The sequence below is a fragment of the Dermacentor variabilis genome, chromosome 9 (assembly GCF_050947875.1).
Source record: "Dermacentor variabilis isolate Ectoservices chromosome 9, ASM5094787v1, whole genome shotgun sequence".
In the NCBI taxonomy this organism is placed as follows: domain Eukaryota; kingdom Metazoa; phylum Arthropoda; class Arachnida; order Ixodida; family Ixodidae; genus Dermacentor; species Dermacentor variabilis.
This window is the reverse complement of record NC_134576.1, coordinates 46,490,670-46,514,745: the sequence shown is the minus strand read 5'-3', so window position 1 is coordinate 46,514,745 and position 24,076 is coordinate 46,490,670. Positions and strand designations below refer to the sequence as shown.

The window sequence follows — 24,076 nt, the reverse complement described above, 5'->3', positions numbered from 1 at the left end:
GGCGCGCCATAGGTGTTCTGTGGGCGCGCGGCCGGATGGGCCGGACTCGACACTCTCCTCCAAGCGAGTGGAGTATGGCCCTGGCAGGCGCTGCACTTGTCAGTGGAACAGGGCGCCAGCCGTTTCTCTTAGACTCTCACAGATCGGCACATATCTGTGTCTTGCCGTTCTACACGGTTTACCCCGACGTATATCGTGACGACGCATGCCCGTCCAGCGGGCGGACCTCCACTCTAGCGCACATGCTCTGGGAGTGCGGGTCGAGATACCCCAATGTTCAGCAAGGAGGAGTGGGACTCGTGTCTGCATAGCCCCGCTCTAGACAAGCAAATCCTGGCTTTCCGGCGTGCCCGTGTCGGTGGGCTAGACCTGCCAGTCCCGATGTACGGACTAGCCGGGTGCGCGGCGAGTTCGCGTCCTCGCCGGAACTCCAATAGATTTATTTCGCTGACTTGTCAGCCTTGCCATTCTCGCTGCCGCGCGCACGGAACGCCTTTAGAACATTATTGCCATCGAAATTTGGCGCGATGCCAAAGCGTGTCTCGTTTACGGCTGCACCTCCCGTAACCATCTTAGCAGTAAAATGCGGATTTTCCGATTTCCGTTGGTAAAACGCGATCGACAGCGCCGCGAGGCCTGGAAAAGGGCTGCACTTTGGGACATGTATAGGTATATGCAGTTTACCTCTCTGTTTTTATCATTACTGACTCATACGAATAATCTCGACGAAGACGCAAATGTATGTTTAAGCTAGCGAAGCAAACGATCTCTGAGCTCGCGCGACCTAGTTGTGAAGAGTTTTTTTTCTCTATCGTCTCTGTGCGTCCGTCGCTTGAACGCCGTCATTTTGTAACGTCACATCGTGCACACTTGCAGCTTTATAAAAGCTCAGCGAATGCTCGTGATGTCGGCGTAGCTATCTGTCGAAGCCAAGCTCATCTGCACTGCCGGACTGACGTACGAAGCAGCATGCACTGTGGAAGCTGATAGTGCTAGTTAGCAATCGTTGCTAGTTGTCGTTTCGTCATTCTCGTCCGCACCAAGTAAAGTAATATTTACTTGCAGAAGCTAGGCTTTTACTTTCGTTTAGTGAATCGGGATGTAGTTCAGTAAGTGCTAAGGCTCATTTTCCTGTGCGGCATCTTCTGGAGTCGGGTGGCGCGTCTTACCGTGTAACTGACACATTTCAAGGGCGCCTTCGCTGTCGGCCAGACATCTGGACTTCATACTGACACGTGTACTTAGTTGCATATTTTGGGGACCGCTCTTCACCGTCAAACAAATGCTATCACTCAGCGCGGGACGCGCCCGCATCTATCGGAAGTTTCTCGAATGTCATCGATCGTTCTATCCGCTGTCTGTCATCGCCGAACCTTGTGTAATCTGATTACATGTATACGCTACACGCATGGTGTAGAACTTTCTGGAAAACACGCGGGCATCAGCGGTTACTCTCGAACGCTCGATGGCTCGTGTATGAAAGCTGACGCGCTTGACCCGCTGATCAGATTTCGACGATCGCCGACTATGTTCGCCACTATCGTCGTGCTTTAAGTGTAGCCCGTTTTTGTGGGCACAGGTTCGGCCAATAAAAGTTTGTTTCGTCCGTCACAGTATTGCTACTGTGTTCTTTGCCGTCACTACTACGTGTCGATACCGACGCTGTTTGGGTAAACACACTAGTAAAAAAAAAAAAAAAAGAAAAAAGAAAAGAAAGAAAGGAGGCGATCGACCGCTATGTTCGCACCACAGCGCGTTTTAAGAGGAAGACAGGCACCCCACCAACAGAGGGTATCACCTTTTTGGTCATTCTGGCCATTTCTTGGAATTTTTGTAGATGTCATCATTATCATCAGCCTGGCTACGCCCACTGCAGGGCAAAGGCCTCTCCCATACTACTCCAATTACCCCGGTCATGTGCTAATTGTGGCCATGTGCATTGTGGCCCACCCAACTTTCGCTGCCCCATATACTATGCTTCCCTTCCCTTGGAATCCAGTCCGTAACCCTCAATGACCATCAGTTATCTTCCCTCCTCATTACATTTCCTGCCCACGCCCATTTCTTTTTCTTGATTTCTACTAAGATGTCATTAACTCGCGTTTGTTCCCTCACCCAATCTGCTCTTTTCTTATTCCTTAACGTTAAACCCATCATTATTCTTTCCATAGTTCGTTGAGTCGTCCTCAATTTAAGTAGAACCCTTTTTGTAAGCCTCCGCGGTTTCTGCCCCGTACGTGAGTATTGGAAAGACACAGCTGTTATACACTTTTCTCTTGAGGGATCCCGGCACACCGCAGGGATCGGTCATTTCGCCGATGCTGTTCAACCTGGTAATGATCGGAGTGGCTGAAAAGCTCGCGGACATCGAAGACATCGGGCACACCATCTACGTGGATGATATCACGTTGTGGGTGACCGGTGGCAGCGACGCCCACATCAAGGGCATGCTGCAAGCCACTGTCGACGCAATAGAAGGCCAGCTGGAAGGCACCGGACTGAGATGTTCGCCGAGCAAATCGGGGCTTCTCATACTCCCACCTACCAAAAAACAGCAGAGGCATGACCAGACAACGCGAAAACGAAAAAATCAGAATCGTAACCAAATCCGGCAACGTGATCCCCGAGTTCGGCAAAATTAGGATCCTAGGCATGGTCATCGAAAAGCACGGAAGAAATGGCGAAACTATCACCCGTCTCAAGGCAAAAGCAGTCAACGCGATTCGACTCCTCGAACGAGTCACTTCCCGGAAGGCTGGCATTAGAGAGGAGAGCCTAATTAGGGTCGTCCAATCCTTCGTCATCAGCCACGTCGCGTACGTTGCAGCCTACCACAGATGGCTGCAACACGAACGTAACAAAATCAACGTGCTCATCAGAAGAGCGCGTACAAGACGGTGCTGGGCCTGTTCGCGTCCACTAGCACGACCCGCTTGTTTTAACTCGGTATACACAATACGCTCAAAGAAATAGCCGAAGCGCAACAGACCTCTCAAATGGAGCGGCTGTCCATGACCGAAGCCGGGAGGAAGATATTGGACGATCTGGGAATTGGACGCTCGAACGAGGTGCAGATGAAGCTCCCCGTCCCCGAAGAGGTCCGACGCCAGACCAGAATCGACCCCATACCGAAGAACATGAATCCAGAGTTTAACAAGGGAAGAAGAGCGGCGAGGGCCAAGGCTCTCATCGACCAGCATGCTAACGATGAACACGCGCGGTACGTGGACGCGGCCGAATACCAACGGAACGCCTTCGCAGCGGTTGTCATAGAGGCGTCAACTGGCGCCACGAGGACAGCAGCGAGCGTGAGAAGAGCCAGAGCAGAACAAGCGGAGGAGTAGCCATCGCCCTGGCCATTGCCGACGCAGACTGCCACACGGTGCTGAGTGAGTTGAGACAGGCGGTGCGAAACTCCGCCATCTGCAGGGAAGCTGAACGCGTACTGCGAGCGGTCAAACTACAAGAGCGAAAAGTACGACTCAAGTGGCTCCCGGCGCATGCGGGCGACGCGCCGGAACGCAATGAGAACCATAATGAAACGGCACACGCAGCGGCGCGAGTGCTAACCAACCGCGCCCCGGTGACAGACCATCCGACGTGGTTCAGAACCAAGGACTGCATGACGGATTACAATGAAATCACGAAGGCCTACCGCCTGGCTCGCAGGACCACGGCCGCCATTGAGCGGTCGTGGCAGGACTCTACCACCCCCGCACCCGAGGCTGAGTCGAGCGGAGGCGGTAGTACTGAGATAGCTCCAGACCGGATCGCTACCGAGCCCGAGACTGATGAATCGCATGTACCCCGAGACATATCCGACCGATAAGTGCAGAGCCTGACGGAGGGAGACCGCAGACTACACGCACATCTCGTGGGACTGCGTTAAAAATCCAGAAGAAGCAAAATCAAAAACGCTCCCACTGCGGCTCGAGGTAGCCGTGAAGAGCTACGATTGAGACAAACAGCTCTGGGCCGTCCAGCAGGTCCTCGAGGCGCGCGAAAGGCACAGACCCAGCGAGTCGGCAACGGCAAGCGGAGACCTGCGCTGAGTAACGGCGACTTCGTAGATGACGTAGGCCCTCGTCGGGGCGCGCGAGCGCCCAACTGCAGGCATAAATAAAGTTGGCTCCAATCCAATCCAATCTTGAGGGATAATGGCAACCTGCTGTTTATGATCTGAGGATGCCTGCCAAACGCACCCAAGCCCATTCTTATTCTGATTATTTCAGTCTCATGATCCGGATCCGAGGCTTACTACCTGCCCTAAGTAGATTTATTCCCTGACCACTTCCAGTGCCTCGCTACCTATCGAAAAGTGCTGTTCTCTTGCGAGACTGTTAAACATTACTTCAGTTTTCTGCAGATTAGTTTTTAGACCCACCCTTGTGCTTTCTCTCTCCAGGTCAGTGAGCATGCATTTCAATTGGTCCACCGAGTTGCTAAGCGAGGCAGTATCATCAGCGAATCGCAAGTTACTAAGGTATTCTCCATTAACTCTTATCCCCAATTCTTCCAAATCCAGGTCTCTGAATACCTCCTGTAAACACGCTGTGAATAGCATTGGAGAGATTGTATCTCCCTGTCTGACGCCCTTCTTTATTGGGATTTTGTTGCTTTCTTTATGGAGAACTGTAGATTGTAGGAAATGTAGATGTACACACATTTTATGTGGGTAAATAACGCATGCAACTTCATATATTGTTGGCCTCCCCACTGACTGTGTACGTATGTACACCTAGCACATGGCACTTATGCACTTTATGCCACAGCTGCAGAGGTTTCAGGCCAAAGAGGAGCTTTTAAGGTGTTGCCGAAGCTCTTCTTCCAGCCGTTCGTCACGCTGAAGAAACCTCTGGGTACAAAGCATTCACCAGCGGGCTCAATTGCAAGCTGACGATGAGAAAATATGACGGCGCGCACACATTGTATCGGTCTTGCCTCACACCCTGCTTGTTTGGCCGCGAGTCGCGCATGGGGCGGCTGTCGCGGCGCCTGCCAAATTGTTTCTCGTGGCCACCGCACGATGGCACCACAAAGCATCGCAAAAGGCGAATTGTGGCGATTTCTCTGTATCTAGACTGCCAATATCTGTACACTCGAATGGAAAACATAACATTACCGTGATTTATACTTTTCTAATCTTAAAAATTTGGTGCAGCTAAAAAAAACACCTTTTATACATATCTGCTAGATAGACTGCTGGAGTCTGTCGACTCCTAGATGTGGACCTTTGAGCAGCTTTTATGTCTGTCACAGACGTGCTCTGCGACAAACTTGTGCTGTACCTGAAGGAGGGAGGCGAGATACGCGTGCCTACCTGCCACCTCAAGCAAAGAGTGTATGCTGACTGCGTTGGTGGTGATCAAGGTGGAAGCCTTTGAACACCCTGCATGTTATCAGTGCAATCGAACCACATTGTAATGGAATAAGGCCTCTCACAGCGATCTCCAATTACTCTTGTCCTGCGCAAGCTGATCCTAAGAAGTGTCTGCAAATTTGATAATTACATCAGCCGGCCAAATTGTTGGCCGTGCTCTGCTCCGATTCACTTATTTATATAAATATATATATATATATATATATATATATATATATATATATATATATATATATATATATCACGAACACATAGTCATTACACACACACATAGCAGACATCATTTGTTAAGTTCAATGTAGAAATAATAATGTAAAGAAAAAGAAAGTGGACACTCATGGTGGCAGCTAGAACCAAAATGACATCGTCTACATTATTACGCATGTGACACGTTACAAGTAAACTTATAAAAACATTTTTAGAATAAAAACAGGAACAGTGCAATACAGGACGAGCGAGCAAACAGGACATAGCGCTGCTAGCAACCGAATGCTTTATTTGCGGAAGCAGCATATAAATACATCATGAAGGTGACAAAGAATAGAAAAAGGATAAGTGTTAGCCACGAAGATAATCAATTTCTTTTGTTGAGAGCCTGAGGGACGCAGAGCTAACGCACGCGTTGCCACTTTTGAATGTGCAAAATGCTTCAAAGATTTCCCGCACACGCTTTTCACTATATCTGCCGATTATTTTGCACTTAAATGATATTGCGCGACACTCGAAAACGACACGGACGTGAGAGAAGACGACACACCAAGCTCGGTGTGTCGTCTTCTCTCCCGTCCGTGTCGTTTTTTAGTGTCGCGCAATATCATTTAAGTAATGGATTACCAACTTGCCCGGAATGCTGCTCTCATTTCGCACTTGTTAAAGATCGGGGTGCAACCACACGTCTTACAGTGCGCAACTAGATGACTGTACGTTTTAGTGAAGCGACCTGCTCGCGCAGGCGATCATTAATGCACTTCCCCGTTTGCCCGATATAGCAACGTTTACAATCAAGCGGGATTTTATAGATGACCTGCATTGTACAGTTAATAAAGCCGCGAACATGATTCTTATAGCAGCTTTTGCGCGCGACAGTATCCTCCCTATTGACTATTTTGCACAACCCGCTCAATTTATTAGGGGCATTGCACACCACCCTCACTCCTGCCTTAGCTGCAATTTTCATAATGTTATGGGAAACACGGTGTACATAAGGAATGACGGCAAGCCTAGATCTGGAAGGCAGTGACTGCAAGAAACACGACAGCGCTCCGTCCCGTTTGCTCGCTCGTCCTGTGTTGCGCTGCTCTTGTTTTTATTCTAAAGATGAACCAACCAGCTCCATTGAACACACTGCTATAAAAACATTGCCGGCTGTACACAGGTCCACATTCTTGGGTATCTACGCATCTGTGCAAGACAAAACCTTGGTTGGATTCTGGCTCAATAATGTGAGCGTCCATGGATGTCACAAAGCCGGCCACTTTTACCTCTCACCTGTGCCTGTTTTCGTCTTTTATGACCCATGGTTTGTATTAGGAAATCATTAACAATCGGAAAAGATGTTGACAAAGATAGGTCCTCCTATCGAAACACTTGCCAGCTTTTCTGAGGTACCTTATCTCTGTTTACCCTTAAACCAGTGTACTACTCCATTTGTCAGCTCTCTCCTTGATATTTATTGTCCTCAGTTATTTTTTATAGTTCATACGTTTGCACAACGAATCTTAAGCTTTCCCTTACTAAATGTACCGAAATCCCATTGTCTCGTGGGCAGGGTTGATACGTCTGCATTCACCTCTGGTTTGCTAGTGACTCCCTAATGGAGGATGTATGCTCTATGGTTTTCGCAATATCTTGTTCTCAGGCCTACTAATCTGGCTTTAAACAGCAAATGGCTGCATTTCAATTTTTTTTTTTCAAACTTTTCTTGAAGGCTGCAAAGTCTTCCTTGAAGACTGCAGATTAATTTGTGGTTTGTGGGATCAGGGTAGCTGGCTGACACTTTCTAATTACTTTTTTCAAAATAAGGAGATTTGAGGCTTTTTATTGCAGGCAGGACAACGAAAAAGGTGTCAAAATGAAGATGGGGAAGAAAACGATGCACCAAGCCATTAATGCGCAATTAGCAGAAAAATGACAAAATTAGGATTGGTGCACCTGATGCCGAAAGCACGGCTTTGCTCAACACATACGCAGGCAGATCCCCGAGGTAGTGGGGCCTAAAAATGTGGCACGATACCGAAGGCAGTACAGCTTAAACCACAGGGTAAGCTAATGTGCCCAGGAATACTTTGCCTTTCTTTGATGTCAACTACTGTTGACTCCCCTAGCTTTCTTTATGTTTTGAGTCGATTCTTTGCTCTTTAATTTACCTTCACTGCTGCTGCTTTCTCCATCATGCCTTTACAGTATGCTGTTCATGACTCTTTAGCCCTTGATGTCCTAGAATATAAATAAAGAACTCTTTCCTCTAGCAGATTCCTCGTAAGCCAGAAAGGATACAAAATTCAGACGGGGGCGATGATGTCTTGAAATTACACACCAGGTTGCTGTTATGTCATGTATACTTAGGCTATGTGGCTGTTTGCAATTAATATTTCAATCGGTTAAAAAGTGACATTGTATTCAAGAATGGCCAAAAATAGGAAGGTGACATTTGCCAAATCCCAACGGCCAAAATACTAAGAAAACACTTCGCAATACGCAACATCACACTGACGTACCTGCCCTAAAGTGTCGACACGATATTCAGTAGTGATACTGTGACCGTCAATTTCTCTCCTGATAATCACCCTATTACCATGTAACCAACGAAAGTAGACATTTTCGAGAATACTTTATGAATATAAACCGATCATATCCTATGTGAACTTCAGAAGTAAACGTATATCCAATAAATGTTCGTCTGCCAGAGTCAAGTCCCTTGGGTGTGTAGTGAAGGTGAACAAGTGGCCCTTTTCTATTAGTCCCAAACATATGAATCAGGCATATTAAAAGCCAAAGAAAGCACATGCCACAACATTTATTGTTTTAACTGAAACGTAGAACTGCTGAAGTGAAAGGAAAGGACATTGGAGGAAAAAGCAACCCGCCGCCGTTGAGAGTGTTTGTACCTTTGTGGTGTGCAGCCTAAGCTCTTGCGAGTTACTCTTAATCACTACCATTTTGTTAAAAATTGTAGGGTTTAACGTGCCAAAACCACTACCTGATTATGAGGCACGCCATAGTGGAGGACTCCGGAAATTTCGACCACCTGAGGTTCTTTAACGTGCACCTAAATCTAAGTATGCGGGTGTTTTCGCATTTTGCCCCCATCGAAATGCGGCTGCCGCAACCGGAATTTGATCCCGCGATCTCCTGCTCAGCAGCCCAACACCATAGCCACCGAGCAACCACGGCAGGTACTATCACTTTGTTGTTTGTTTTGTCTTGCAGGGCACAAGTTGGCCCATAGAAACAGTTCATCCAGTGCTCCAGATTTGTTGTCTTTTGTGTGCAGACCTACATGTCACCGAGTCAAGTGTGATAATGTGTGAAATGGTTTGCTTCAAATTCAATGCAGGAAGATGGGAAACAGTAGAGTGCCACAAAGCCAAATTATGAACCATAGCATTTCTTTATTAAATAAAATAAAACCTTAAAACAGTGTCTCGAAGCTCTGAAAACATCACAGCTGGGCCAACGCTGAGGTAAGTCCATATGAGTACCATCAGTGTGCCTTATCACAGGTAATGATCACAAAGTCAGATAAAGAACAAACAAGTAGAGAATTTCATAAAAAATATTGACAATGTTAATAAACAACAAAACAGTTTGCAGCACCTCAAAGAGACTTGTCATAAAACCTTCAGAGATTCACTCATGCACATAGCATGTGGTAAATGCTGACTCATAAAAACAAGTTTGGCACAAAAGAATGTGCTGACATCAGTACAAGCTAAAAATGTAAAGTAGGCAAATGACTAGATAACTATTTAACATTTAGTCTAGCATTTCAAAATTACACTCAACAAATGTCACATGAATGCAATGTAAATGCTATCGACCGACCGATAAAACCAGCTACAAAATCTATCATAAAAATGTCCAGTGCTTAGAAATCGTCAGGCAGTTTCTGAGCACTTTCGTCTGTTATCTTAGATAAGGGAAAACATGGTGTATATATATATAAACAGAAAACAAAGAGGCTGTTGTTATATCACAGCAGATTGCTGTGAATGGCTTTTATGTTTCTCGGTGTTCAATTCATAGTTATTGCCATTGTGTTGAGTGGAGGAATAGGTAAACTAAATCTGCATCACTTTTGGACTAATCCGAATCTCCTCCGAAGTGAGTTAATATGCATTTCCACAAGGTCGTCAGAAATGGCAATCATAAAATAAGACCAAGAAAAAAATGCCGGCTGTACTCCCAACACAAACATCTCAGCAGCAAGAGCTCAAAGAACTACTGTACTAGTATATTTCTACTTGTTTTTTTTTAAAGCAATTCTTCAATGTTTTTATATTAAATTGCATAAGTGAATATTGCTGTTTCTACTCATTTCTTGCGGTTACGCTCTCCTTACCCAATGCTTCATCTGAGACCTATAATCATTAAAAAGAAACAAAGATGGCTTCCTGTCTGCCTCTTCGGCGACACTGATGATGCAGAAAATGACAACCTTTGGGACATATTTGAAGTTTGCGGCCTGATTTGTCAAGAGGGGACAGGTCTGCCCCGATAGTACAGATAACAAAGCCAGTGTTGTCCCACACTGACGCTGCTTCCAGTGCTACTTGTGTGGTGGTTGCTCAGGGGCTGAGGCGCCCAGCCATTGGTGGGGTGCCCTGTTCTTGCTGGTTCACTTCAATCACGATTGGGCCGTATGGCTGATCCTGACTGAGGTGCACCAGCTGCCGTTTGTGAAGACCTGCATGAGAAGCAGTCACGAATTCAGAGCACTTAGCTTATAAATACACCACTATTTGGTTTGTCATGTGCCAATTAAACCATGTGTGCTGCATGGATCATGAGAAGCAACAAAAGAAGCCAGCACTTTGACCGCACTCACATGGTCAATTGAAAAAGGCCACGGGACCGACTGGCGATGAAGGAGTTCATCACGGCGACCAATGTTCACACCAGCGAGTGCAATTTGCCTGTCGCCACATGAAATGCCTTGCTGTTGGTGCAGTTCGTATTTGCTTTCACCGTCACTGCCATATGAAATAACCATCATCACATTCTGGTATCCTGCTCCTGATTGGTTCACCAGCTTTGCGACTCCATTTGTGAAGATGAAAAACCGGTCATGTAGCGACTCCACAAAATTGATCGCTTTTCGACATTTTGCAAGCACTGCTTTGGAAGAACTGTTTTTCATTCAGCTTAGTCGCATGAGCTCTGCGACTTCCTGGCATACCTGTGAACTTCAAAATCCATAAAACTACCGTGGAACAAAATCAAAAGAAGTAACGGGGTGGGAAGGAGTTCTTTGCAAGAATTTCATTTTAAAGCTTGCCTTGAGTGCATGCCTCCTGTTGGACCCATGAGTTAGCTTTAGATGCGATATACCAGCGGCAGCAACAGCAAACACGATACAGCACCGATTTATGAAGCAACACATTCTTTTGAGATCACAGTTACTTCAGCAAATTTTCTGTTGTCGATTTCACTTGCTCGTGCAACTTCTCTCTGTAAACTTGCCCGAGGCAAGTACCACTCTGGCGCCCTTTGAACATCACAAAACTTTCAGTGGAAGGTTCCGAAACTGACGAGGGAATCCTTTTCGCAAACGGAATTTGTTTTTGCAAAACAGGTCATATATTCCTCCGTCTGTTATAGTCCGGACGGACAGACATGCCACGCTGTTCATGGCCACGACCGCTTTTTGAATTCTCAGTCCCAGTCAGTTTCTTTTTTTTTCTTTTGTTGGCTCATCTGACATTTCATGCTGCATCGCAACTGTTTCTCTGTCATCGTTTCTTTTTTTTCCAATTCATAATTCGTCAAGTATTCATGAATCTCTTTGCCTGTCAAAGTGGTGACAGACCTGCCAAACAGGCTCGCCATGGATACTCTGCTGTGACAGAGCAGCAGAGCACAGGGACATTTGCTTTACCCACAGTCAAGAACTTAACCTAAAGGTTCGCATTTGTTTACAATGACCTCACCATTGGTGGACAAAGGGTACGCAATGTTATTTTTCGCACTGGTTGCTTCTGGAGAGGCAGGAAGTGCACTGAAAACAGAAAACAAATATACTAGGGAGCCGCAGGGGCTGCGGTAGTGTGGGTGCTTGAGTTATTGCAGGAGTGGCAAAGTTTTAAAGGAGTACAGTTAAACCTAGATGTAGCGAAGCAGGTAAAATTAGCAATTTACTTTAGTTGCCGATCAATTTTTCTTACACAGAAAGGGGCCGCAGAATTTTCCAAATTATTGGGCAATCGAAAAAAAGCAAATTTGAATGAGAAAATTCATTTCGATGAATTTGGGAATCGGTGACAAATGATACAGTTTCATAACATGTCGACGACATCTTCACACAGGCAGTATGAGTTAAGCAAAGCCAGCTACACTTTCGCATGCACTTTGCCCCTGCAGCTGATAGAGTCACCTGCACTAGGATGTACACTATGTGGAAAAGCACTGGCGGCGGGGAACGAATGCTTAGTCTGCCTCTCACTCCAACCGGCCAGCGAAACTCGCTAGATTACGCAAGCTCCAATAGTAAACGTGCGGGGAAGACAGTTTGGATGCCACGCCGTCTCGGCATGCCCACTCCTTGCATACGCAGCAGATTATAAAGCAGGGTGCGCAGCTGCGTATGCGCTCAGCCGCGCTTATAGCCATGCGAAGCCATTGCCGAAACGTGTGCCGGAAATCACAACGTGCGCAATCTCATCCTCCCCCGCCCCGCTCGTTCTCCTCCCTCTCTTTCCCTTTGCTCACGTGCAAAGGCAGCACCCATGCCTAAAGCCACCCTCTTTCTCACCCTCACACTTTCATTCGCACCTAAAGCACAAAGTGCATGGGCTGCGATAAGATTTTATCACACATGGAGTTCATATGGAACATGATGTGGCTCCGCTTTGGCGGTCGCTCTTGTGCGATTCGAGAGGTGCGTTTGCAAGCAGCTGCCTGTAATTCAGTCATTTGAGCATCTGGAAATTTCCATTTATTGTCTCGGCATTCCTTTGCTGCAGAAGCAAAATTTCGTTGTATTGAAATCACACACTTCTCTATGTTGAGGTTCTAATTACATAGTGTTCTATGGACAAGAGGTTATGAAAAGTTAAATACTTCGTTATATCTAGAATTTCATTATATTAAGTTCAATATATCAAGGTTTATCTGTACTAAGAGAAATATTTTTGTTTCATTTTTATTGCTTTACTGTATAACCATTAAACCAGTAGTTACACCATCCGGCCTCAATTCCCCGAGAGTGCAACAAATAATTACGTTAACTTTTATTGTAACCAGTTCCAAATGCACCAAGAGCAGGGTGGCTTCAGACATGAAGGAGACTGATCACGCCACCAAAACCTGTTGTGGTAGTTTCATGGTAACAGATATACTAGTATCACTGATGCAAACACACAGACTATGGACATACTGCTGAAAGCCGAATCCATTCAGCACTTGAAGAGACAAAGGGGGATCGTGTCCCTCTATGTTTCCAATTGAGAAGCGCCAAATTAGAAAGACCAATTTGGCAGCTTTCAGGAACAAGATCAGTGTATGGCCTTCAACTACCAAAATGGGCTGACTAGTGGGCTCTTAAATAGGCCCTGAAACACTTTTATAACTAATCCCAAACATCCAACATAACTAATGACATCACCTCACGAATCTCCTGCCACAAAAACTTTTCAAATCCTTCAAGAACATGTGAAGTTAGATGTAGTTACTGAAGCGATCAGCAGCTCTGCGTCTCCTTTCATTTCAACTAGCAGACTGGAAGCTAAACAAGAGAGACAGCATGGGGACACAAGGGAGCAATGCCCAAATGTGGAATGCGAGACTGCTCCTGGCGGCACCCTGTTGCACCCGTGGTATCTATACACCACGCTTTCCATCTTGGGAGGCCACAAATAGCAGACACAGCAACACACAACTGTCACGTTTAGATGTGCAGTGCAACAATGAAATGATTTCTCCGTTTTTCTGAGATCACAGACATATATATATTTTTTCATTTACTTAACTCAAATGAGCAATAACTGCATTACTGAGGATGTTCTCGGCGATCATGAAATCGGCCAGTAGCTGTTGCGAGTCCAGCTGCTACTGCTGACGCTGTCCGACAACACTACGGAAGCAAGAACAAGCAGTTTTCCACCGATTTTGACAAAAGATAGTAAATATCCTGCTGCATGCCCTGCAATCATATTTGGCCCACATGTTCACAGGAGCCTCGTGGACACATCCACAATGTTTTCTTGCAACGTCGAAAAAGTGTTTCAGGGTCCATTTAAAATATTTCTGATACCACGTGACCACCGCTTCCAGTTTCAGTGACCTAACGGGACTACTGTTTTCACATCGGAAGCCGGGCTGCATTTACTGCACGTTTTGAACTGGTTGTATCAGAGGTGCTGTCATTAATTATTTGATTCCCTCGTGGAATTGTGGCCTCCAGACAGTAATTAGACCTAAAAAAAACGGTACACAAGCTTTTTCACATCGGCAAGAAGAAATCTCCAGCATCACGTGCAGCTAAGCCACGAAGAGCCCCTGGCTGAGGCTGCACCTAAGGAAGCATACAGCTTGCATAAATGCAGTATAAGCAACACACACACTGTCTGCAGTGTTATCAGCTGGCGTTTAGAACGCTGCAAGAGAGGCTTGGTCGACAGGCCCTCTGCGAGGTGGCCTTTGTTTATAGTTTGCTTCGACTCCTGGTTCAGTTTTCTTTTTTCTAAATACTTTTCCGAAAAGATGTTCTGAAACACCGCGCTGGTTATGGGACCACAGAATGGTGGATGCAAACACAGCCCCCTCTTTCTGCAGTCCTGTAGAGCTAGAACTGTCTTTTGAGAATGTCAATGCTCAACCAAATAACCGAACTTGCCACCCTCCTTCTGAAGTGACGGCACACTTTGGCAGGGTGCGATGACACATTACCCCTCCTGTCTCCTTAGTGCATCTACTATATTCAGAGGGCACATACGTTTAAAACATTACAGACGTGGACATTCAAGAAACACAAAAGGTCATCTGAATATTTGGTTGAAGGAGAACACTATTCCCATGTTCCTGCTTTATTTATTTATTTTTTTTTCATTAGCCTCAGGGCCCGAGGGCATTACAGAGGGGAGTGGGTACGTTCGATAGAGTGGGAAAAAAACAGCAGTAAACTTGTATAAAACTAAAAAGAAAAAGAAAGGTTTACATTAATACAATAAAGAAATTAACAACAGCGTACAGTACAAGGTGAAAAAAAAAAGGAATAAGAAAACCCCGCTGAGCATACAATGCATAGATAGGTCTTACCAACAAAGATAGGAAACCAAAAAAATGATATTCAAAACAGTAATATATGCCTATAAAACACAGACTGGTGAGATCAAAAAGTTAAAACAAATGCGCTAAGCAAAAATAAAAATGATCGTGCTACAATTTCTTGTGTTTTGACAACAGCAGGTTAGTTAAAGCAGCTTTGAATTTAGGATTGTCAGATTTTTCTATGACAGATCGGCGAAGGTGATTCTAATTGGCTGACGAACTGGGGATGAATGAATTGAAAATGTGGTTGATGTGGCATGAAGGAATACCAACCTTATGACGATGGTCGACGCGAGCTGAAACGTAACAAGGGAGGGTTATGAATTTATTCTTAACCCTCCCTCGATTTTTTTTCGCCATATGCGACCGCCCAGGGTTGATTTTTTTTATTGCAGATTCCAATTCTCCTTAGGGACTAGTTTCGAAAAAACTTTACCGTAATTTTTCTAGGGTGACCTTAAAGTGAGAAAAAAATATTTTGCACTGGTATATATGTACTCTTCATTCATGAATAACAACAATAAAAAAGGAAATAAACTTATAAGAATAAACAATTTGATGCATTGTTATACACATAGCTCAAGGCTTTGAAAATGCACACACGAAAATATTTCGCAAGGCTCAAATGTTCCTGCTCTTACACTAATATGTACATCCATAGCGTAATCTAACTGCGTAGGTGACTCAAGAAAACTGAGGTTGTGTGCCTGTCAAAAAAGCAAAATGTGTGACAAACTTCTGCCAATGTTCATCTTATCGCCAACAAGAAGCAATTAGTTTTTGCGGGTGTCAAAAACAAACAAACAAAAAAAAAAGCAATGGAAACGCATGCACGGCCACATCCTCCTTATGCGCACCCCTATGATCACTAAACGAGCGAGGAACAAGCAGTTGCCCTTTGAGCAATTAGTAATAAGGCAGCCATCAGTTTTGCAAGCGCAAGCCGAAACCAGTGCGCGAAACAAAACCGAAACTGCCTCCCGCCCGCCCGCTCGCCAATGCGCGAGCGGTAGTATATAGACGCGCGGGAGCAAACTTTTTCTCAAACAAACCATGCAACGAAAACAGAGAGGGAGGCACGCGAAAAAAATTCCCTGTATTGCCACGTAGTGGCAGCACATGACATAAAAGAAAAAGTTGGGAAATTGGTGCACTTGTTAAATATACAGATGGTGCCGCAAGTATATGGCATTGACCATTTTTGGACTTGTTCGCGGTGCCGTATATTTACATCATTGACCCTCAAAGGGTTAATGGGGTTGTCATAATACATCTTATGGAACAGGCAAAGGCAAAATACTTTGCTATGTTGTGACAACCAATTGTAACGATCAGCTTGCTTTCGCAGTAGTGACGCTGGAGTTACGGTGATAATTAGAAAGAATGAAGAGAGCTTCCCAGTTCTGCACAGATTCAAGTTGATAGACGAGCGTCTCTTCACTGGGGTCCCAGAAAGATGCAGCATGTTCAAGTTTAGTACGAGCTAATGATTTATAAAGAAGTAGTTTTACAGAACTAGAAGAAAGATAAAAATTGCAGCGTATGTAGCCCAGCATGCGATTAGCGTTGTTGGTTATATGGTCTACCCGTATCTTCCAAGAAAGATTAGAAGAAACAAATATGCCTAGATATTTGTAGCAGGGCACAGATTTGAGGTTACTAGTATTAAGATGATATGAAAGTAGTGTAGTATCACGACGATAAACACGCATGTACTTACATTTGTTAATGTTTAGTTCCATGTGTTAGCCCAGTCAGGAGCATAGCTGATATCAGACTGAAGAAGACATATATCGGAGTTGCTGTTAATTTCACGGTATATGACAGTCGTCTGCAAAAAGGTTAATCGACGAGCATAACCCATCGGGTAAATTGTTAATATAAATGAGAAAAAGCAAAAGTCCCAGCAGAGGCAATAAAAAGTCAGTACTGAGATAGGTAGGGGTTACAGTACGCACATTTTTGAGAAAAGCAGAAACAAATACAGAGTTAAAAACACTTGTGCATTGATCAAATTGGATTAGTTGATTGCTTGAGTAATAGCTGAATTGTCTCTTTTGTTGACTACGCTCCGAAATTGCCTAGGGTTAGGAATTACAATAGATGGTAATGTAGTGCCGAAAAATAAACCCTTGCCATATGCTTGAGAGCTTTCTTGTATTAGGTAGCCACGGCCTGATAAGTAGTCCAACGTTCTTCAGTACCGGTTAGTTTTGCAGAGCGAAAAATGTGTTTTTTTCTTATTACGGAGCCTTTTTAACAGTTGAATGAACCATGGCAATTGCCAGTTTGACACAATGACTATGCATGGAATGTATTTTTCGATGAGTGATGAAATTTTTCTTTGAATACATCTGGAAAAGGATGGCATGCCATCGCAAGAACTTCCACTTGTGGTATGTGGTGCTCTATTGTCTGAGCTACAGCAGTGGCTGTCCTCCCCTCACATGTACCTGGGTACCTGTGTGCATTTACAAAGACATCATCATCATCATCATCATCAGCCTGGTTACGCCCACTGCAGGGCAAAGGCCTCTCCCATACTTCTCCAAATACCCCGGTCATGTACTAATTGTGGCCATGTCGCCCCTGCACACTTCTTAATGTCATCTGCCCACTTAACTTTCTGCCGCCCCCTGCAACGCTTCCCTTCCCTTGGAATGCAGTCCGTAACCCTTAATGACCATCGGTTATCTTCCCTCCTCATTACATGGCCTGCCCATGCCCATTCCTTTTTCTTGATTTCAACTATGATGTCATTTACTCGGGTTTCTTCCCTCACCCAATCTGCTCTTTTCTTATCCCTTAACGTTACACCCATCTTTTTTCTTTCCATAGCTCGATGGAAAGCGTCGTCCTCAATTTAAGAAGAACCCTTCTCGTAAGCCTCCAAGTTTCTGCCCCGTACGTGAGTACTGGTTAAGACACAGCTGTTATGCACTTTTATCATGAGGGATAATGGCAACCTGATGTTCATGATCTGAGAATGCCTGCCAAACACACCCCAGCCCATTCTTATTCTTCTGATTATTTCAGCCTCATGATCCGGATCCGCCGTCACTACCTGTCCTAAGTAGATCTATTCCCTCACAACTTCCAGTGCCTCGCTACCTATCGTAAACTGCTGTTCTCTGCCGAGACTGTTAAACATTACTTTAGTTTTCTGCAGATTAATTTTTAGACACACCCTTCTGCTTTGCCTCTCCAGATCAGTGAGCATGCATTGCAGTTGGTCCCCTGAGTTACTAAACAAGGCAATATCATCAGCGAATTGCAAGTTACTAAGGTATTCTCCATTAACTCTTATCCCCAATTCTTCCCAATCCAGGTCTCTGAATGCCTCCTGTAAACACGCTATCAATAGCATTGGAGAGATCGTATCTCCCTGCCTGACGCCTTTCTTTATTGGGATTTTGTTTCTTTTTTTATGGAGGACTACGGTGGCTGTGGAGCCGCTATAGATATCTTTCAGTATTTTTACATACGGCTCGCCTACACCCTGATTCCATAACGCCTCCATGACTGCTGAGGTTTCGACTGAATCAAACACTTTCTCGTAATCAATGAAAGCTATATATAAGGGTTGGTTATATTCCGCGCATTTCTCTATCACCTGACTGATAGTGTGAATATGGTCTATTGTTTATTTATTTATTTATTTATTTATTTATCATACCCTCAAGGTACGGTTGTACATTGCAGAGGGGAGGGGCAAAGTAAGTAAATACAGAGGCAATCACAAAATAAGGAGGGAAGGCAAACAACATGGCAAAAAACATCGTATACAAAACAAGAATGGTAAATAGAAACTTGTGAGCGTGGCAACAATACATGGCGGAACAAAATAAAGAAAGGAAAGAACATACGATATAAAAATACAAGCAATAATGTAAAACAATGGCATAAAAGCAGTTATTATACAGAACAAGCAAACGCAACAATTATTTATAACATGAAGCTTTGAAGTGTGCTTTTAAAGTTATTGGTGTCAATAATGCTTGTAAGTAATGCGGGTAAGTTATTCCAATCTTTGCTCGTTTGGGGAAGAAATGAGTATGAAAAGCCGACGGTGTTGCAGTGCGGAATGTTTACCTTTTGGCGGTGGTCTATGCGAGATGAAATGTATGGTGGTGGTTGGACAAATATAGAGTGTAAATATGTGTTATGGTAGTAGATTTTATGGAAAAGACATATGCGAGATAGTTTTCTACGGGTTGATAACAGCGGGAGGTGAAGGAGAGCTTTCATGTTAGTGACACTCGCAGTTCTTTGGTAGTTGGTGAGAATGAAACGGGCTGATCGATTCTGTATTGCCTCTAGGGAGTGTATGAGGGTGTCATGACCGGGGTCCCATACTGATGACGCGTACTCTAGTTGTGGGCGAATGTAAGTTGTGTACAATAAGAGTTTTAGTGATGATGGTGCTTGAGAAAATTTTCGACGAAAGTATCCCAGCGTGCGAGTGGCCTTAGATGTTATGTGATCAATGTGAGTTTTCCAGGATAGATTGCTGGCAATGTGAACCCCCAAGTATCGATATGACGTTACACATTCTAGTGGGATGTTATTTAGCGTATAGGTGGGGCAGATGACGTTAGTACGAGAAATCCTCATAGTCTTACACTTTCTAATGTTTAATTCCATGCGCCATGTACGACACCACTCATTTATGTTATTGAGATCCTCCTGAATTAGTAGAATATCTGAAGAATTAGTTATTTTACGATACGAGACGCAGTCGTCCGCAGAAAGACAAATGTTCGAGGAAACGTGAGTGGGCAAGCCATTAATATAAATTAGGAATAATAAAGGACCGAGCACAGACCCTTGCGGGACGCCGGAGTCAACTGGGGCTAAAGGTGAGTTAGCGTCATTAGTGGTTACATATTGAACACGTGATGTCAGAAACGCGCGAATCCAATTAATTACGGAGGGGTCGATGTTTAGAACGCCTAATTTATGAAGAAGCAATGCATGGTTCACTTTGTCAAATGCTTTAGAGAAGTCGAGAAATATACAATCTGTTAAAAAACCAGAATCTAAATTGGCATGTAGGGCATTAGTGAAGAGGATAAGCTGAGTATCACAAGAGAAGTTTTTACGGAATCCATGCTGCATAACTGTGAAGAAGTTGTTATTTTCAAGAAAATTAACCAGATGTGTGTATATTATATGCTCCATAACTTTGCATGGTACAGATGTAAGTGAAATAGGTCTGTAGTTGTGTGGATCATGGGTTGGTCCGGTTTTGTGAATGGGGATTACTTTGCCAATTTGCCAATCATACGGTAAGGTGCCAGAGTTGTAAGATTGTGAGTAAATGCATTCTAGTAGGATTGAACAGTATTCCGCTGTGTTTTGTAAGAATATAGTGTTAATTTCATCTACCCCACATGATGCTTTAGGTTTTAAGTTTTGTACTATGGCTTTGATACCAGTTGCGTCGAAAACGATGGGATCCATGAAATGGTAGTTAGTTGATTTTATCTCGGGCATCGGATCAGGGGTCTGAGGTGATGAGAATGACTGAGTGAAGGTATTGTTAAGCACGGTAGAACACAATAGGTCAGGTACTGGGTCCCCAGAAGTTGTTAGCAATGAGATTCCAGTTTTATGGTTGTTTCCTCGTATGGCTTCCCAGAAGCGTTTTGGATTAGTCTTCAATAAATTTGGAAGTGTACAATTAAGGAATGAAAATTTGGCTGACCTTAGGGCTTTAATATATGAAATTGCTGCGTGTTTATATGCTAGCCAATGTGTCTGTTTTGAGGAATGTTTCGCTGTACGGAATAAACGTTTTTTCCTGTTCAATAACCGATTAAGATATGTGCTGTACCATGGTGCTTTATTGTTAGCATAGACGGATCGAAGGGGTACGTGTTTGGTGATAAGCTCACTTATTTTATTTTTGAAGATAGACCAGTTAGTTTCTATGGAGCGTTGCAGATAAAGTGGTAGGAAAGTGTCTAGAAATATGCATAGTTCTCTGTTGATGGCTTGATAGTTAGCTTTTTTATAATCTCGGAACTTTTTCCGCTGTCGGTATGTTTTTTGTTGTGTTGTTGTAAGTGTAAAATGTAAGATGTCATGATCGCTCAGTCCGGGCATGTGTGTCACCGCAGAAAAGTTATCGGGCGATGACGTTAGAATGAGGTCCAGGAGTGATGATGTGTTATGTGCTACACGTGTTGGAAGTCTGACGATCTGCGATAAGCCGAAGTCAGAGCAAATGGAAATGAACCGATTGGCCTCGGCCGATGAAGGATTAGAAAAGGGATTGACATGTGACCAGACAATGTTAGGAAAATTAAAATCGCCTAAGAGTATAATTTCAGTTCCGGGGAAACGCATGGTAATCTTATTTAAACAATCATATAAGTCATTACAAAAGGATGAGTCGCTTGATGGGGATCGGTAGCACACACCTAGTATTATTTTTTTAAAACTAATAGTTATACAGCACCAAATTAGCTCTAAATTGGTATCAATGGTCACAAAAAAACAATTAATACATTCTTTAACGGCGAGCAGAACGCCACCACCAATTCTACCAGTTCGGTCACTTCGGTAAACAACGTATTGGTTCTCGCACTGAAACAGTTGTTGAGTAGCCTTGACGGAATCCTGCCTGGTCCTTTGGCTGACAGAAGTCTAAGGCGTTCCTGATTGTATTTGCGATTACCTTAGTAAATACTTTGCAGGCAACGGACAGTAAGCTGATCGGTCTATAATTTTTCCAGTCTTTGGCGTCCCTTTTCTTATGGATTAGGATTATGTTAGCGTTCTTCCAAGATTCCGGTACGCTCGAGGTCATGAGTCATTGCGTACACAGGGTGGCCAGTTTTTCTAGAACAATCTGCCAACCATCCTTCAACAAATCTGCTGTTACCTAATCCCCCCAGTTGCCTTCCCCCTTTGCATAGCTCCCAAGGCTTTCTTTACTTCTTGTGGCGTTACTTGTGGGATTTCGAATTCCTCTAGAGTATTCTCTCTTCTATAATAGTCATGGGTGCCACTGGTACTGTATAAATCTCTATAGAACTCCTCAGCCACATGAACTATCTCATCCATATTAGTAATTAAATTGCCGGCTTTGTCTCTTAATGCATACATGCGATTCCTGCCAATTCCTAGTTTCTTCTTCACTGCTTTCAGGCTTCCTCCGTTCCTGAGAGCATACTCAATTCTATCCATATTATACTTCCTTATGTCAGCTGTCTTACGCTTGTTAATTAACTTCGAAAGTTCTGTTAGTTACTGTATATTCTAGCTATAGGGTTAGAAGCTTTCATACATAGGCGTTTCTTGATCAGATCTTTCGTCTCCTGCGATAGCTTACTGGTATCCTGTCTAACGCAGTTACCACCAAGTTCTATTGCACACTCTTTAATGATGCCCGTAAGACTGTCGTTCATTGTTTCAACACTAAGGTCCTCTTCCTGAGTTAAAGCCGAATACGTGTTTTGTAGCTTTATCCGGAATTCCTCTATTTTCCCTCTTACTGCTAACTCATTGATCGGCTTCTTATGTACCAGATTCTTCCGTTCCCTCCTCAGGTCTAGGCTAATTCGAGTTCTTATCATCCTATGGTCACTGCAGCACACCTTGCCGAGCACGTCCACATCTTGTATGATGCAAGGGTTAGCGCAGAGTATAAAGTTTATTTCATTTCTAGTCTCGTCATTCGGGCTCCTCCGCGCTTACTTTAGTCTATCCTGCTTGCGGAAGAACGTATTCATTATCCGCATCTTATTCTGTTCTGCAAAGTCTACTAATAACTCTCCCCTGCTATTCCTAGAGCCTATGCCATATTCCCCCACTGACTTGTCTACCGCCTGCTTCTTGCCTACCTTGGCATTGAAATCGCCCATCAGTATAGTGTATTTTATTTTGACTTTACCCATCGCCGATTCCACGTCTTCATAGAAGCTTTCGACTTCCTGGTCATCATGACTGGATGCAGGGGTGTAGACCTGTACGACCTTCAATTTGTACCTGTTATTAAGTTTCACAACAAGACCTGCCACCCTCTCATTAATACTATAGAATTCCTGTATGTTACCAGCTATATCTTTATTAATCAGGAATCCGACTCCTAGTTCTCGTCTCTCCGCTAAGCCCTGGGAGCACAGGACGTGCCCGCCTTTTAGCACTGTATATGCTTCATCTGGCTTCCTAACTTCACTGAGCCCTATTATATCCCATCTATTGCCCTCTAATTCCTCCAATAGTACTGCTAGACTCGCCTCACTAGATAACATTCTAGCGTTACATGTTGCCAGGTTCAGATTCCAAACAAATATCCCATTAAAAAAATTTGCTTGCTTTTGCAGCCTGTGCGAGAGTGTGGGAGTCCACGCACCATTGCTGTTGCCAAGTTCCGATTTGTCAGAAAGTTCAGACAGGATAATCCAGGAAAATTGAACTTTTAATTCATATGGCATTGTTAAGGCAAAGCGCAGCACACTTTATTACCATGCCGAAGGGCACCCCCATTCCAGAACTAAATATTCCAGAAATACGATTTCCAGAGTACAGATCTATCAATAAAGAATAAAAAAGTAAACGGAAGTGATCTCTTTCAGTAGGTGCACTTGCATTTGTGTGCAGTATAAAATGAAACATAGCTTATTATATTTATGCAGCACTTGTATGGAGATATCTTGATGGCAGAGTCCACATGTGAGAACATTTAGGTGTTTTTTTAGGTATCCTTCCTTTATCAATTACACTTTTAATGCCTTAGCACACTGTAAGACAACAACAACCTTAGGTATTCCTACCTTTAAGATAGAATGAGCCACTTCGGTGCTTTGAGTGTATTTAACGATCTTCAGAAATCATTGTCAATCACAACAAAAGAGCAACGCATTACTGTATCAGCTCTAGCATATGATGGCACGCGTCATCACAGCCAGGTCCTACACACTAGACGCAAACTATAAGGTCAGGCACACATTCGTCAATTATAAGCACTATTTATTCTTCAGCTAATAAGGTCACATTGTGATAATCCACGTTGGTTCTTTTAGTGGCTTTATGCTACGAGACAGGCCACGCACAGCTTCACTAACCTAAGCCTAATGTGCCAGTAAATGATGGGCAGTGGCTACTAGAAATTGCTAACTCATTTCTGTGGGCTAATTGATGGGGTACTGCAAGTACGCAGTACAATGTGCACATGTGCATACGGTGCATAAACAAGACAGG

At 44.1% G+C, this 24,076-nt stretch overlaps 1 protein-coding gene across 2 annotated transcripts in view; it reads right to left on the bottom strand.

Moving 5' to 3' along the window:
- Positions 1-8,971: 8,971 nt before the first annotated feature.
- Positions 8,972-24,076, bottom strand: part of LOC142592657 (uncharacterized) — a 148,420-nt gene continuing 133,315 nt past the window's right edge. The window contains exons 20-21 of one of the 2 annotated variants that reach the window (XR_012830760.1): positions 16,587-16,643; positions 10,158-10,286 (exon numbers count right to left, since the gene is read on the bottom strand). Coding sequence is in view for 1 of the 2 variants with exons in the window: in XM_075704224.1 (XP_075560339.1) it covers positions 10,168-10,286 (119 nt within the window). In the remaining variant the exon portion in view is untranslated. Of the gene's footprint in view, positions 10,287-16,586; positions 16,644-24,076 lie in introns of both variants that reach the window. The other variant, XM_075704224.1, reaches the window with a different exon arrangement.